Consider the following 17,777-nt stretch of genomic DNA (forward strand, 5'->3'; position numbering starts at 1 on the left):
CCTCTCTTCAGAAAAAAAAAAGGCTTAGGATTTATGTTGATTAATTGCACGAGGGTCGTTGAAATTAAAAAAATCAGTTTCGGTAAATGCCAATCTTCCCCTAGAAAGTGGCAGCGACAGACGAATTTACCCGCCTTCAGTTGTACTTCTGTGTGAACAGGGAGAAGGGGGAACAATCTCTGACATTGTGTCGTATTCCCGTGGGCTTAGGAGGCTTTTTGGCACTTCTTGCCTGACAATTTATTTTACATGACTTTTGTACTCTTATTTTGTATGTTATCATCTTATTAACATCGACATACACTGAGTAAATAACACAGAAGAGAATATTTTCGTGCTATTTGCAGAAATAAACAGATAAGAAAGAAGTGCTAGGGAACATCTGAAACCCTTAACTGCCGTGATGCATTATATGGCTTATTCTTGCTGCTACTGGACAAATTTATTCAACTTCGGGAAAAAGTCTTGCAGTGAATGTCTCAATGGAGGCTATGTATGGACTCTCCAGTTCGTAAAATCTCTCGTAGAATGAATAAAGCCATCTAGTGGCGACAAGAATACAATAAAATTATGTTATTAGACTGCACAGGTCTACCGGCGAAGATACTGCCAAAATATACAATGCAAAAAAATACGTCATATATTGAACTGGTTAACCTACAAGAATACGGTCCATTATCTGGAAAGTGTGTGAAGAGTGCGGTGTTATTTATTAGTGTGGTAGAGGGCGTGGTAGTATCCGCCCAGCTCCATGAGTTCCTTATGTGTGCCGGACTCCACTATCCTACCGGCGCGCACCACGGCGATGGTGTGGGCGTTCTTCACAGTGGACAGGCGGTGGGCGATGATGATGCACGTTCGACCCTCCTGTGCTTTCTCCAGCGCCTCCTGCACCACCTGAAGGTTGAAATTATACTACAGTAAGTACAGTTGACAGTAACTGACAGTAGGCAGATCTGTCAGCATGATAGCTTCACAGTAGTTGGTTAGTAGGTAAACTTGAAAGTAGGAACATTTGACAAAAAAAAATATGATAATGGGTAGGTGCGACAGTAGTTGGACAGTGTGTCACTTTTACAGCATGTGTACTTGGTATTAGACAGATTTGATATAAGATTTGCCAGCGGTTGGCAAGTACAGTAGATAAATTTAATAACAGGTGGATTTGCCTGTAGCTGGACCGTAGATATATATGACTGCAGTTCTCCATCACAATAGGTAGATTTGACAGTTTTTTTTAAAGTATCAGTCTCTAAGTATAGATTTGATAACCCTTTCCCTCAGGCCTAGCAGTCCACCTACATGCCACATCTTCAAATGTCATCACACCGTGAAGTCACCACGCAGGTGGCGACCAAAGCACCTCTTCAGAGAATTTTAACTCTTTTTTGAAAGGCTGACTAAGAGGGTGTATGTAGGTGAAGTGGAGGGAGGAAGAGGGAGGGGCAGATGGAGGATGAGGTGGAGGGATGGAGTTGAGAGGTATATGAGGGAGGGGGGAGTGAGTTGGGGAAGGGCAGTCAAATGGTGGGTGACAGCGACTTGGAGGCATTTTGTCAGCGGCCACCCTTTGCTGGACTGAGGCGACGGGCTATAGACAGTTAGATAGATTAAACAGGTCGAATTTAGATAGCCGAACTGCTGTATTTAATTAAGGGCAACCACACAACAATGACAACAACAAAAATTGTTACGTTCACGTTTCATCTCAGTATCAGGCAAGGAAATATAGAACTTGGTAAATTAAGAGAGAAAAAAGGAGAAATTACTTTTTCTTGATATCACTGCGTCGTCATTGTTATTGTTGCTCAACCCTGGCCTGCCTGGCCAGCAGACCCGTCAACCACAGAAAAGTAGCTGCCCCTATAGTGTTGTTCGATTGGTTTCGTACACCGCTCGTCTTATGTATGTGTATAAGTGTGACGTGTACTGGGCAATGCTTCATCATGTGAGTTGTGTTGTGTGGGCCTTTCCTACAAGCGCGGCACTTGTCATCTGAGTTTCTATGCAACCCAAATCTAAACTGGTAGCCGAGGAGGGCTGGGTGATGTCCTGATCTAAATATTGCTAGATGAGCTCCTCAATTCTTTTTAGGGAAACTTCTGATAGATGTATGTCGGGAGGGGGCGGAGGTTTATAGTTGAGTGTTCTGATCGAGGTGTTGTATTGTGCTGTGCGTGAAATGGGTGTGTGTGCCCCTTCACTGTTAGCGCTGAAATGTCTGGAGGTGGGATATTGTTGAAGAAAGTCTGGTAATATTTGTGAGGGGACTTTTATGTGCCTAGCTGCGTCATGTGGCTCTGTCATATACTGACATGAATGTTGAGTGTTAGCACAGGTTGCCACGTAGAACTGTGCGACTCTCATGTCAAGATACTCTCTAACAGTGATGACTTTAGCTTCAAAGGGTAAGTAAGCTGTGGGAGTGGTACTGGTGCAGCCACTGATGATGCATACAACATTGTATGATCTGCATGACGTGTTTTCTGGGTGCTAGACAGGATGAGAGCCCATGCCGGGAAAGCATAGGCCATCACTTATATTGTTTGTAGAGTAGGGAGAGTTGCCTTTTGTTACCCAAAGTCTGTCCCTGTAAGTGCCATGGGTGCGTTGAGTCTTGGGGTACACTGTCTTTTGATGTCTTGAATGTAGTCCTTGAAGGTGAGTCCAGTGTCCTACGTAACTCCAAAAATCTTTGCGGAGGGTGTGTGGCCAGGTACATTATAAAGTGTGATATTAGGAGTGAATCAGTCCTCATGATTACTGTTGTGACGAATGTTGTGGTGGAAATGGCCGGAGCAATCGTCAGCCTGTTGTCCTTGATCCACCCCTGAAGTGTGTTGAGATGGTCTTGTTGCAGTGTGCACTGTGCAGGCTGTCAGTGATGTGGTGTAAGGTTATGGTAATGCCATCTGCATATGACAATGGGGTGTGGGAATATCATGTATGTGCAAGTTCAAAAGTGTAGGTGAAAGAATGGAGCCTTGTAATGATATGCTCTAGAGAATAACGTGTGCTTGTCAACCAGATGAGTAGTTGACAATCAAGCATTTGGTGTTGTTCTCCATAATTATATCGTAGATTTTGGAGATAGGTTTGAGTCGGGGGATAGAATGAAAAACTTTGCTAACGTTTATTGTTGTAAGAATTTTACGACCTATGGGTGTGGCGGAGTTGGGGTCGCAAGTTGCATGTTGGATGAGGTTGGTTGGTAAAGTATTTGCTGAAGGTAACGCTCTAAAGCCGTACTGTGAGAGAGTAAAGGGGACGTGAGGTGCTGATTTATCATGGACCTGTGTGAAGAATGGTGTACTGAGTCCTCGTTTGGTTTAAAGACAGTGATGACTGTTCCCGATTTCCAAATTTGGGGAAATGCTATGATGTGCGTATGAGTGGTTGCTGCTGTTTGTGAGGGCCCGTATATCTATCGTGTGGTCATAAATGTTTCAGGTATAGGTTACTAATACCTCCCGGCTCTGTGCTTGTAGAATCTTTTGTTTTCTTGATAATTAAGAACGAGCGAGCGAAGCGAACAAGCCATGTTTACTCTCAGTTAAGTTTGGAAATGAGCAGCCGGCCCCGACCCGACCGTCATGGTAAGCTGAAGCTAATAACTTTATTCCTGTGTGAAGCAGAGTTGAAATTCCTTCTGCATGTGATACATTCATTGAAAAAAAAAATCTTATCAACTAAAAATTCAACCATGCAGAGGGAGAGGAGAGTTTTGATTGCGGAAGTTGCATTGTTTCATGAGGCAAGAAATATTTGATGTAAAGTTTAGGTTGTAGTGTATTCTGTGCCCTCGTGGAATGTAGTGGTTGTCAAGGGTTAAGTATGATGTTGCTAAATTTCGTAATGTGCCTGTTAGCATTGGTGACGGGAGCGTTGTTTAGTGTGCTGGAGTGATGTTCTGTTTCTCAGCTGAATTTTGTCCAGTTGCTTCCTTGTTGTTTGTTTAAGTGTTGTGTAATCGCCCCTATCTGGACTATTCTTATGGTGACAATGACACCACCAGTTGGTGGTGAGTGAAAGTGTGGGCGAACAGAATATGTCTGGGAAGGAGCGGGAATGGCATGTTTGATGTGGGATGTACAGATATCTTGAGATGTGCCTGAGAATATACATGTTGAGCTGCCTGTAATGCAATGTCAAGGCCTCAGTGGTTGTTCTGATTTTACCAGACAGTGTTTCTGTTGTTAATGTCCCGAACAGTTACTGAATTAGGTGCCTGTGTTACCGGGAGGAACTGAGAGTTGTACTGCACCGGTTCGGTTTTGGGAGATGTCAGGAGGAAAGGAAAAGTTAAAAATACTTATTTCTTCATTTGTCACCGAAGATGGCACTGAGTGATCGTTCTCTGATATAGTGTCATTCTAGAAAAGTGATTGTGTTGTCTGTGTTGTTTTTGTTAAAGGCGGAAGTAAGAATGTAAATGATGAGGCATCCTCCATGCATCAAGTTCTGTTTGTGCCAATGTGTGAGCAGTGTCTGGTGTGTGGAAGTTTGTTTATTCATGTGAGCCTTGTTTCCTGTAGGAGTGCACTTTGTATGTTGTATTTGTGAAAAAATTCGCAGTGTTTTGTCGTGAAGACCAAAGACACTGAGTTGTAGTATATTTATGCTACGTGTTCGAAGAGGTGTGTATCTAGTGCGGGCCTGTGTTGTAGGTGTGGTGCTTGCGCAGGGACTTAGTTTACCGTGGAAGTGCTTGTGTGGGTAGAGGGTGGAGGTTAGAAGGCGTGGAGGGAACTGTGATTAGCGTGACAGGAGTGTTTGTGGGTGTGTTTTATCTTTCACATAATCATGTGCTATGTTGTCTAATAATTGTAAGTGTAATGCATTTGGTATGTATCAAATCCCCGCAAGAGTTGCATTTAACAGGAGCACTTGTTCGTTTTGTGTTTGTTGTGTATGGACAGCAAACCTGGAAATATCATGTCTGAGGTCGGCGATTGCTCTTAATGTTTCCGGCAAGTGTGAAGAGGGAAATAACTGCTGAAGAGTGATTTCCCTCTGTGTAAAAAACGGCGTAGTTGGCAAATGCCTCCACGCAATAGCCGGTGCCCCGCCAGGCTGACGGAGATCCTCCTTGCAGAGCAGGTTGGGGAAGCTATGCCCACAAACAGAAGCCTGGAGTGCACAGCACCACCACGAGTAGGCTCTCTTCCGGAGTCGCGAGTTGTTCAAATGAAAGAACATGTGGAAAAGCTGAATGCTGGAAAGACATAACAGCCTTGGCTGGACGTGGATCCTATTCTAAATGTCTGTGTAGGTCTTCCAAGAAAGCTGCTAAGAAAGTTTGAAAGAGAAAAGTGATACAAGATACGGTGTTAGCATTTTAACCTTTTCGCTCTCTGTGTCGAGTGCAGAAGTGGCCTCATCCAGGAGCAGGACGCTGGGGTTCCTGACAAGGGCACGGGCGATGGCAACACGCTGCTTCTGACCCCCGGACAGCTGCGTCCCTTTGGCCCCTACCCGCGTTTCATAACCCTGTACAGCATGTTGTAATATTAGGTAAAGGTAGTAAAATATTGTTTATTTTTAGGTTAGGCTAGTCATAAAGGAATATTCCTGGGTAAGAGCTGTAAATCTAACACAATTTTACCCGCAGTGAAGCAACAGGTCCAAAAGTGGTTCACCTGGGGGATCATTTTCTTTTCTCCTTCAATGAAAGTTCGAGTATTTGAACTTGGAGATTTCTGAGCGATTTTCGTAGGAAACAGCGTTATTCAGTATGAAATTTTCAGTTGATCTGACATGTCAGCTGATAGTTAAGCGACTTTCAATTTCGGCTAGAAGAGGGCACCAGCTGATTATTTAACAATTTTCAGGGATTACCTTCCTAATGGGCAGAGTTCGCCCAACAAGAAGACAATGCCCCTATGAGTACCACACACTTCTTTTTCCTCTTTTCCTTTGTACAGGGGAACAATCATACCCGACTTCCACTCCTCCGGGACTCTACCTTCCTCCCAAGCCGATCTGCACATCTTCCACATCCATTCTACTACACTCTCTCCCCCATGCTTCAGCATTTCACCACACATTCCATCAGTTCCTGGGGCTTTCCCCATTTTGACTTTCTTCATTGCTTTCACAACTTCCATCCTACTGATTTCCTCCTCTCTTCTCACATCCCTCCGTCTCCCAGACATTCCCCAGCCACTTATACTCGCATTACTTTCATTTTCTATGTTCAACAATTCCTTAAAGTGTTCTCTCCATCTGCTCACTCTTTTTCCTTTCTCCACTAGTAATCTGTCATTTTTATCTTTCACTCCCCGACTAACTTCTTTGACATCCTGTCTAACTCTCTGTGAGGTATTTGCCTAAAAATAAGAACATTCAGCAATTGTGTACTCTCTCTTTTTTACAAATCTACAGAATAGAGATGACACAGAGTACAGTCTTTCCTCTTCTGCCTCTCCTATAAAATTTCCATGCTTGTTCCTTCTGACAAAGATGTTTTTTTTTTTTTTTTTTTTTCCTGACGGTTTAACCAGATAATGTGGTCGATGGGGGAAAGTCTTTCCCTATTCTCTCCTTTCTCTTACACATTTGTTTAATCTTAGCTGAATTAGCCTTTTTTCCAACAAATAACCTCGTCCTAGGCCAACAGGTCTGTTATCTGTACGTCCTACGTACTGCTATGTACATCCATGTACTCTACAAATATGTAAATATTACATTTAAGAAGTCTGCATTCTGTGGAAAATAAGTCAGGTTTATTTATCCTTTTCTGTTTTTCATGAATGGTTTGCGTATCTATTATTTTGACTGACAGAAATCTTGTTTACAAACTCATCCATATTAATACTTTCGGTTCTTGCTCATTCAGTTCCCAGTACACCAAGCTCACTAAATTGTAGGCTGTGTGGGGAGTTCGTCTGCGAGGGAGGGGGATCTCAGCGATCTGTAGCAGTGTGTACACACCCCACGACACCAAGGTAGTTACGCCACTGCTGTTGTCTCAGAACATTTTTTTAACAAATGTTTTAAGGCAATCAAATACATATTATAACAAAGTTTTTACACACATTTCGACTAAATGGCCATCTTATTCTTTGTACAGAGGGTGATGTAATAAGTTTCTCTTTTTCCACACAAGGGTACAGTTCCAGTTATTCAGGCTCTTTGGCATGTTCACAAACAATTCTTTGCATTATCTACACTACAATATTTAATTTACCACGTACCTGTTGCACTGCCGATTTTCAACGTGTCGTGACATTCTTCACCGCTGTCATTATTGCACCAGTACATTGTCAGGTTGTACGTTATTTCATCCCCAGGCTCAGTCATAATAACAACTATTCTTCTCCCATCATATGCATTCATCGCATTTTAATTGCTTTTTCCATCTACCTGTTATTTCCCACTGATTAATTTTGTTAGCGTTCTTCCGTCAGCATTCACCATATTAACTTGCCTTTTCCCATACACGTATATTTGTAGTTGTTTCCAGAACATATTGCTGTTCTAGAATTGCCCTAGTTATATGTTCTTTTATGCACCCATCCCAGCCACCTCTGTCTTTAACCGTGCTTTCTTGGACCACATGATATCATACCATTCCTCTATTTAGCCGATATCCTTGCAACATCACATATGTATTTAGCATTCCCTTCCTAACATTTGTTATATCATTTTTAAGTTATTTAATTATGGTTGATTTTTCTTCTTCAGACACACACACACACACACACACACACACACACACACACACACACACACACACACACACATCATCATCATCATCATCATCATCATCATCAGCCGTTTGAGTGTCCACTGCAGGACCGGCCTAACCCGACAGAAGTGGGGACGATACAGCTTATGAATCTCTACCAAGTGGCTTAGGCTGTCTGGTAGGGATTGTATGTAGGGTGAGAAGTGCTTGTAAGTGTGATTGTAGTGCTGGAGTGGCTTTGGATGTGTGTGTAGTCTGTGAACCAAGTGTAATCGGCCCGTGCAAGCCGACTGGGTGCAAGCATACTTTATAGTACGCGACACTGGTTCAACCACAGTACCTCTTACGTCCGCCAAAGCAGTACATGGCCGGAAGAACGCTCCCGAAGATTATTACCCTGGCGGGGCGTGAACCCTCGTTCTTCCATGTACGAAAACGTACACTTTACCACTGTACGACAGAGGCTCCATGTATATATATATATATATATATATATATATATATATATATATATATATATACATATATATATATATATATATATATATATATATATATATATATATATATATATATATATATATATATATATATATATATACGAGAGAGAGAGAGAGAGAGAGAGCCCACCTTAGGAAGCGACTCAACAAACGCGTGAATGTTGGCTCTCTTGGCAGCCTCGATCACCTCTTCCTGGTTAACCTGGCGTGTGTTGTCCCCGTAGGCGATGTTCTCGAAGACAGTGCGATCAAAGAGGATGGGCTCCTGCGACACCAGACCCAGCACACCCCTCGCACTCCCCACCTGAAGCTCCTTCAAGTTCTCATTGTTGAGGCTCTGAAGGAAAAGGCAGGAGTGGTGGGTAAGTGAATGGCAGGGCTGATGTGTATGGAAAGGGCAGGGCTGATGTGTATGGAAAGGGCAAGACTGGGGGGTATGGAAAGGGCAGGACTTGTAGGTAAGGAAAGGGCAGGGCTGATGGGTATGGAAAGGGCAGGGCCGATGGGTATGGAAAGGGCAGGGCTGATGAGTATGGAAAAGGCAGGGCTGGTAGGTAAGGAAAGGCTAGGCTGGTAAGTAAGGAAAGGGCAGGGCTGGTAGGTAAGGAAAGGGCAGGGCCGATGGTATGGAAAGGGCAGGGCAGATGGGTATGGAAACGGCTAGTGGGTCTGTGAAAAGCAGGGCTGGTGGGTAGGGGAAGGGCAGTGTTGGTCGGTAAGGGAATGCTAAGAACTGTATATCCCCTCTTCTCGCGTGACTCATTTTTATATTTGTAGGTGCTTCCAGGTGCTTCTGCTCGACTCAGGAGAGATTTTTTGATGCAGCGAGATAAAAGAGCCTTCATTAGTCCTTTTAAACAACCGCATGTTATACGAACGATCCGGCAACTTTCTCCCTGTCCTCAGGAAGGGGCATGTTGGACTGCAGGACGGGGACAATTTCAACTTGCAGTTTACTGGGTTCATTAAAAATGTTGCTATATTTCTCTTCTGTTTACTATTCCGAACATATTCTCAACGTCGGAAGATAAAATTCAGTGACACTATCCTGTTTAGTACTACCTGTGGCAAAATAAAGATGTACACCCGAAAGCACTAATTTCTCCCCCCTAGTAGCCGGAGTCGCGGCCAGTGAGCGACCAGGCGATCGACCACCCCACACCCACCACCCCTACCCCAGCCCCAGCATAAACGTTGTTGTTTAGATCTGGAACGGCAAAAGCTGATGATGTTACAATGTGTCATGACTGATTTTATAGACAGTCAGAATCAGTAGGGGTAATTCAATAAGGGTATTTAGTGTGTAAGACTGTACTGTTATCCCCAACGTATGAGAATGGCACGAAAATGAAAGAAGACCTATATTGTATTATATTGCTATTGTCTATATACTTACGTCCTATATTATAATGTTACAAATAAGTATAGTATAGTTAACCGCATCTGTTGCAAGATATGGTGCCTTCTCATCCATTCTCGCTCCCACCTCCACCACCCTTCTCTCTAGGTTCCTATCTCCACCAAATGCCTCTCTTACTCTCTCGTCTTCCACCCCTAGCCTTTGTTAACCAACATAACCACGATAATGATGAAATGATCCATCAGGTATTGATTATATTATCATACACCTCTATTTTAAGCACCAACAAATCAATAACATACAATACTTCGGTATACCTGCCAAGTCTTTCATCCTGTTGTAAGCTGTTACATGACATACACACTGCAAGTTGGACCTTGTGTTACAAGGACATACGGTTGTTTATCATTAACACAGGTTATGTGTGGTTTTGGACGTCCATTAATTCATAATAACGTGGCAATTTAAGCCTTACATTATAAACGCGTAAGGTTTATGTTCCTGTCATTACTGGATGAACGACACGAATCAGGAATCAGTTCTGACGAAACACAAACTCTCTGCCTTAACGAAAATATTCCGACCTCATGTCACAACGGTGACACAATGTCATTATGTTTATGACTATATGTGGATCAGTCATATACATAATGACACTGTGTCACTCTTGTGACAAGAGGTAGGAATATTTTCGTTAAGGCAGAGAGTTTGTGGTTCGTCAAAGCTGATTCCTGATTCGTTTCGTTCATCCAATAATGACAGGAACATAAACCTTACGTGTTTATAATGTAAGACTTAAATTGCCACGTTAATATGAATTAATGAATGTCCCAAACCACACGTAACCTGTATTAACGATAAACAACTGTATGTCCTTGTAACACAAGGTCCAACTTGAAGTGTGTATGTCATGTAACAGATTATTACAGGATGAAATAGTTGGCAGGTATACCAAGGCACTGTATGTTATTGATTTGTTGGTGCTTAATACAGAGGTGAATGATAATATTGATGTGATCAATACCTGACGGATCATTTCATCATTATCTTTGTTAATAATGCGTGGGAGTGGGGGATGAGAGGGTAAGAGAGGCTTTCGGTGGTGACAGGACCCCAGAGAGAAGGGTTGTGCAGGTGGGAATGAGAATGGATGAGAAAATACATCTTCCAGCAGATACTGTTTACCATGATACACTTATATGAAACATCATAATATAGGGGGTAAGTATATAGACAATAACACAATACATTGTAAGTCTTCTTTCATTTTCGTGCCATTCTCATATGTTGTGGATAACATCACAGTATTACACATTAAATTCCTTTACATACTTACCTCTACTGGTTCTGACTGTCGATAAAAACAATCATGACACATTGTAACATCACCAACTTTGGCCGTTCCACATCTATCCAGCAACGCTTACACTGAAGTTGGGGGTAGGGGTGGAGGGAGTGGAGTGTTCGATCGCCTGGTCGCTCACTGGCCGCGACTCCGGCTACAAAGGCGGGGGGGGGGGGAGAAATTAGTGCTTTCGGGTGTACACTTGGTCACAAAAGTATCGGTGCATAACATGCGTGAAACATCTGGGACCACAGAACGAAGGTCACTGAAATATTAGCATCCGACCTACCACACGTTGGTAGCCCTGCTGTCAGGAGGTGTTATATATCGCCAACTAGCAATATCCTCTTGCAAACATATAGCAAATGTAATGTTTATATAGACAGACACTGATGATACGCAATGAGACGTTGGTAATGTCAGCAGTTGTTCGAACCTTTTCGGTAGGCATCGCACCCCCTGTGCACCGATACTTTTGTGATCCATAGGACATGATCATACTTACTAGTCTGATTCCTAAAAAATTAAACTTAAGCTTGTTCTCGCCTCACACCAGAAGCATGTCTTGGTAAGGCAGCTTAATGTCTTTTCATATTCTACCGCAATTTGGATACTATTTTCATAGTCATATACTTAATCCAATAGTCTACCCAAACCTAGGTTACAAGGAGTTATCACGAGTACATCGTCTAATTCCTGAACTATACTACCTATCTAGGAAGTACGTTGTTAAAACTAGTAGTTTATAAGTGCTCTAAAACAAATTAGCTTAAGTTGGGCTCAGTGGGGACACCGTTGCCACCCATGACCTTTGTCAAGAACAATTATAATTGAAAGTAAAAACAACAGTTAGAAATACATATGCCACCAAAATTAATAAAATAATTTACAGGTACAGGTAAATCATACTCTACAGATAGTACATTGTTCAATACATTAATGGCATTATCAGTTGGCAGACTGGTAAATAACGAAACAACATCGATGCTGGCCAGTTGCTTACTCCTTATGCTTAAGTCTTTTGTCTTGCTGATAGTTTAGGCACTGACCACTGATGGTGACAACTTTACCTGAAACTGCTTTGCTGACCTTCTCTCTAGTCCATACAGTAAACTGCCCGTTCCAGACAACTGGACTAAGTGGTATGTTAGGGTTGTGTAGTTGGGGAAAGCAGGAAAATGAATCTTTGGCAAAAGCTGCAACAAACTTTTCCCCGCTGTGGCCGGGGGGGGGGGGGGGAACAATCTGGCCGCACTATGGGGTGGTACTACTACTCTGCGGCCAGGTTGTGTTAGGAAGAATTCTGCCACCGTATTCTCTGCGTGTCGTAAAAGACGACTAAAAGGGGCGGGGTGAGGGGACTAGGGACCCCCTCCTCTGCTTTTTTAGTTCCTACAATGAAACAGGGAATAGGACGGGATGGGGGATTCAGTTATCCCCGTACCCTGAAGATTGGGTTTATTAATGTGTGTGGATGTTTGTGAGAAGAAAGTTGGATGTGTTAGCTTTGAGTGAAACAAAGATGAAAGGGAAAGGTGAGTCTAAGTTTGGAAATGTGAATGGGAAGACTGTCAGGTGTTGACAGAGGAAGGGCGAGAGAAGGTGTGGCCTTGTTAGTGAGCCCATAAGTGCAGCAGCGTGTGACTGAAAGGAAGGTTTCATCAAGACTAACGTGGGTGATAGCGAAATTTGAACGTGAGTTGTGGTTATCTGTGAGTGCATATGGGCCTGGTAGTGAAAGGGATGCAGAAGAAGGGGAGTCTTTCTGGAATGATGTTGATGAGTATCTGAAATGTTCTGGAGCGAATGTGAATGTGGTAATGATGGGAGATCTGAATGCTAGAGTGGGAAATGTAGCAGTTGAAGGTGTAGTTGGTGCGCATGGTGTGCCTGGAAGAAATGAAAATGGGGAACGAATGATAGGGATGTATGTTGAGCGAGAGATGGTGATTGGAAATACCTTGTTTGAGATGAAAAATATAAGTATACAAGGGTGAGACAGGAGGGTGGAAGAGTTGTCAATAGAGCATTGATGGACTATGTGGTTGTGTCCAGGAATCTAATAAGGAGATTACTGAATGTGAAAGTGCTGAGAGGGGTGGGTGGAGGTATGTCTGACCACTACCTGGTGAAGGGAAAGTTGAGAGCGAGTTGGATAAAAGAAAATGATAGATTATCATAAGAAATTGAAAGATGAGTGGAACGCAGTGAAAGATCAGGAGAATGGCAGTGTGGAGGAGGAATGGCAGTTGTTTAAGAGTGCTGTGGTGGGGCATGCGAAAGAGGTGTGTGGTGTGAGACGAGTGGGTGGTGGTGTGAGAAAGGGAAGTGAATGGTGGTGCAAGGAAGAAAGTTTGGCTGTGGCTGAGAAGAGACGTGCATATGCGGTGTGGATGCAGAGGAAGGATGAGGTGTCATAAGGAAATGAGGAGCAGGGCAAGAAGGGCTGTGTGTGATGCTAAATTGGCAGCACGGATGAGAGGTGGAGTAGGCAGTTGACTGAAAATTTTCAACAGAAGAAGAAAACGTTTTAGAGGGACGTGAAAAGGGTGCGAAAGGGAGAGTCTGGGAAGGAAGAGCGAGTAAAAGCAAAGGATGGAAGGATGTTAATTGAGATGGGTGCAGTAAGGAAGAGATGGGAGGAGTATTTTGAAAGATTGTTAGGTGTCGAGGAGGAAAGGGTGGCTGAGATTGTGGCAGATGGAAAAGTGCAAGGAATAAATGTGCTGGAAGAATTGAATGATTCTTTGATCACGAAGGAAGAAGTGCAGGGAAAGCTGCAGGTATGGATGAGTGTGCTGTGGAATGCCTGAAAGGTAGTGGAGCGACTATTGCTGAGTGGTTAGTAAGATTGTTGAATGTGTGTTTTGTGAAAGGTATGGTGCCAATCGGCTGGGAAAGTGCTTGTGTAGTTCCGTTGTATAAAGGTAAGGGTGATAAAGTATTAATGTACTTGCTTTAGGGGAATAAGTCTGTTGAGTGTTGTACGTAAGGTGTATGGTAGAGTGTTAATTAAGCGAGTCAGAAAGGGTACAGAGGGAGTGATTGGTGATGAGCAGTGTGGGTTTACGAGAGGGAGGGGATGTGTGGATCAGGTGTTTGCTGTGAGACAGGTGTGTGAAAAATATTAAGAGAAAGGTAAGGATATGTTTGGAACGTTCATGGATTTAGAGAAGGCGTATGACAGAATTGATAGGGAGGCTTTGTGGACTGTTTTAAGATTGTGTGGACTTGATGGTATGTAGCTAAAAATGAGTGAAAAGTTTCTATGTAAATAGCAGAGCGTGTGTAACAGTGCGAAATTCTGTGAGTGACTGGTTTTCCGTGAGCATGGGGCTGCGGCAGGGATGTGTGATGTCGCCTTGGTTGTTTAATGTTTATATGGATGGTGCTGTAAGAGAGGTGAATGCAAGAGTGTTAGGTGGAGGTTTGAGTCTGGTGAATGTTGATGGTAGAGAGTGGAATCTGAAGCAGCTGCTATTTGCGGATGATACTGCACTGGTGGCTGATTCAGAGGAGAGATTGAGACAGTTGGTAGAGGACTTTGGAAGGGTGTGTGAAAGGAGGAAATTGAGAATAAATGAGAATAAGAGTAAAGTAATGATGTGTACGAGGTCGGTAGATGGTAGGGGGATGAATACAGTTTTGAATGGTGAGTTGCTTGAGGAGGTAGAGTGTTTTAAGTATTTAGGGTCACATGTTGCTGTGGATGGAAGAACAGATGCAGAAGTGAAGTTTAGAATGAATGAAGTAGGAAAGGTGCTGGGAAGAATGAAAAAAAGTGTTTAGGTGTCGTTCGCTTAGAATGGATGTAAAGCGAAGGCTGTATGAAGGTGCAGTGGTACCGACTGCGTTATATGGGGCTGAAACATGGAGTATGGGTGTAGCAGAGAGGACTAGTTTGAATGTAATGGAGAAGAGGTGTCTGAGGGGTATGTGTGGAGTAACGCATATGGATCAAGTGAGAAATGATGAAGTGCGAAGAACTGGAGTTGTGTGGGAAACGGCTGATCGAGTTGAACAGAGGGTGTTGCGATGGTCTGGGTATATGGAGAAAATGGATGATCAACAATTGGTGAAAAAGTTAACAGGATTGGATGTGAGAGGTGTAAGGCTGAGAGGAAGACCACGAATGGACAGTGCGAAGAGAGTGTTGGATGCGGAAGGGGTGTCTGTTGAGCAAGGAAGAGTGGCTGCACGTGATAGGAATGACTGGAGAGAAATTGTGAACGGATAAATGATGACGCAGCCCTGAGTGGATATTCTCCCGCGATTGGTCTGATCAGCTGATCAGGTCAGGTGCGGATAAGGGGATGGGTCCATTATGATGTGGCAGGCGTAAGCCAGCTTTGCTGTTGGGCCCTGCTGCAGATGTCGATGATTGCACTGTGCAGGTGACCCTCGTGCGGTGTGGTACGGTGAGAATCTGTCCCCTCTCTCCTTGGAGCTAAGATGCGAATGAATGAGTGTGTGTGTGTGTGTGGATGAGTAAATTGGGAGTGTGTCGTCCTGTCTTAACTACCTCCCTTTCTTTGAGGGAAGCAACCTAGATATATAGATATAGATAGATAGTCTTCGAAAGAATGTCCCTAGCACATTTACTTGTCTGTGCTATAGAGCTCCTGCATGCAATTTCCCTTATAACTTCGGTACATATTATCCTCTTGAAACAGAGAACCATACTAGTGTCCTATGCAGGTTTGTTGAGGTAGACTACTGTATACCACCACCCTTATCGGCTTTCGTGTTTAGGTCACTCATCAAGCGGTGGACCACTTAAGGTGTGTTGTCCGTTGGTGTTATTCCTGCAGAAGCCCTGGTGGACGAAACCTTGATTTAAAACTGGATCCTGTACTCTGCTTTTGGCCTTTCTCGGTTATGATATTTTTCCAGAAACTTCTGGGGAGTTTAACTGGCACCGAAGATCGCATCACTGGTTTTCGCGTCATTGCTCCATCCTTATTTATCGCTAGACTGGATTAATTCATATATGACCATCATTAAATGTCATCTAATTAAAGGAATTATGTGCTTTATGCCATTATGATTCAAGAGGTTATGAGTACTATGTCATGTGTTTCTAGGGGTTATGTACATTATGTCATGTTATTAAAGTTTTTTATACTGACCACTGTGCCGGCGTGAGGGTCGTAGAACCGCTGAAGGAGTGCGATGACGGTTGATTTGCCTGAGCCAGATCCCCCAACCAGAGCCAGTACACGGCCCTGCCCCGCCTCACAGCTCAGCCCCGCCAGCACCGGTACCCTCGGCCGTGACGGGTACCTGAAGTGCACCTCCCGCACCCCGACATCATGCACCTCACCGCTCTGCACCACCACACACCAACACAGGCGTCATGGCACATCACATCGTACTCACACAGACACGAAACTATATCCTTTCCACTATGATAATATGAAGAAGTCAAGGGTATTAAAGGCATTCTAGAGTACTTAATATTTTAGTCAATTTAAACACTGAATATTAACATTGAACTAAAATTATTTAAGTATCGAAGTCATTACTGAAACTTAATTGTGATTGAATTTTAAATACATTACTAGAAACGCATATTTAAGTACAGTGTAGGTATACCTCCTAAATACATTAAGTTCATCAATAAATTGCTGTTACATTTTGAGGCTTGTCACTGAAGTTAGTTATCTGATACAGAAAAAACGTGACATCCGAATGGCAAAAATTGATTATTATATGGTTTGTTGTGCCAGCCCTCCACCCTTCCTATTTCTCCCATCTTTCCTGTCACTTCTTATTGCTTTTCCTTTCCATACAGGTGGTTTAACATTGAGTGACACGCCAAATGGTTTCATGTAAACCAAGAAACCATTTACAACGCTGGGTGGTAACCATATAGCCAAACTATACGTGCTTCCTATGTGTCAACAAGTGGGTTGGTGGAGGGTTATTGCCCCTCCTCGTAAAACAAATAACTTAAAGTCAAATGGCCACCATTTACGGGATTATGGCGTCTAGCAAATAGATAGATAGATAGTTAATGTAAAAATCGGTAACTGTCAAGCCCCATTCTCCCCGCTTCTGAGCGTAGGGTACCGAGGTTAGGCCACCGTTAGTCCAGAACATTTAAGAGTTGGAGACAGACCTACGCTCCCAACAGCGTCTACATGATAGAAAAGCTTCTGGACGCCTACTGGGCGTCGATAAAGGATTAAGGATACTCCCGACCATCTTTTTCCAGGCGATTTATTTTGCTTCATACACCTTATTGTCCTATTCTGTGTTGCATAAATCCTTCCTATATCCCCACGCTCTGGATAAATAACGTACAAAAGAATATTAACCAGCTATTTTAAAAATAAATAGCTAAGTAAGAGGTGCTAGGGAGCCTTCTTACCCGACGGGTCATTTAGGTACTGGATGACTACTAGTTTGAATCAGTAGCATCTTGTAGAACTGAAAATGCTCATCACGGTCGCCATCGCTTTCAGGTGATTGTGGTGAGAGATATGAAAATTCTTTAACCATGCTGGTTTTGTGTTTAACCACAATGATTATCTTATCACGAACAGTTGCTGGTATAGCCTGGTAAACTTGACTTTGTTCAAACGTATAAACTTCAGCTTCAAGGAGGGATGAGATACTGCGGCAACAGCTGCATCATTAACAACTGGTTCAAGATACAAATGCAAGACTGAGAAAATCTTGTCTGGAAACCCTGAGTAAATACAGTAAGAAAAGGACTAATATATATGAACAACTCCCAGTGCCTCCAGCTGATTCTAAACAGTGATGAGAGATGGGATTAACTGTCCATAGAATTATCCTTTTTCACTCTTAAGGTGAACTTGATTCTTCCGAAATAGCTCCACTTGAGATACAGATATCCTAGATAATTTACCAGCC

The 17,777-nt window shown here is 43.1% G+C and overlaps 1 protein-coding gene across 1 annotated transcript in view; it reads right to left on the minus strand.

Annotated features, from left to right (window-relative positions):
• Nucleotides 1-513: 513 nt before the first annotated feature.
• Nucleotides 514-17,777, minus strand: part of LOC145391509 (ATP-dependent translocase ABCB1-like) — a 298,980-nt gene continuing 281,716 nt past the window's right edge. The window contains exons 25-28 of the mRNA XM_080266138.1: nucleotides 16,025-16,222; nucleotides 8,321-8,527; nucleotides 5,344-5,490; nucleotides 514-897 (exon numbers count right to left, since the gene is read on the minus strand). Coding sequence (XP_080122264.1) covers nucleotides 706-897; nucleotides 5,344-5,490; nucleotides 8,321-8,527; nucleotides 16,025-16,222 — 744 coding nt within the window. The 3' untranslated portion in view covers nucleotides 514-705. The remainder of the gene's footprint in view (nucleotides 898-5,343; nucleotides 5,491-8,320; nucleotides 8,528-16,024; nucleotides 16,223-17,777) is intronic.

This window comes from Coenobita brevimanus, chromosome 18 (assembly GCF_032717465.1).
Source record: "Coenobita brevimanus isolate Jiangsu-jjx chromosome 18, ASM3271746v2, whole genome shotgun sequence".
Classification (NCBI taxonomy): domain Eukaryota; kingdom Metazoa; phylum Arthropoda; class Malacostraca; order Decapoda; family Coenobitidae; genus Coenobita; species Coenobita brevimanus.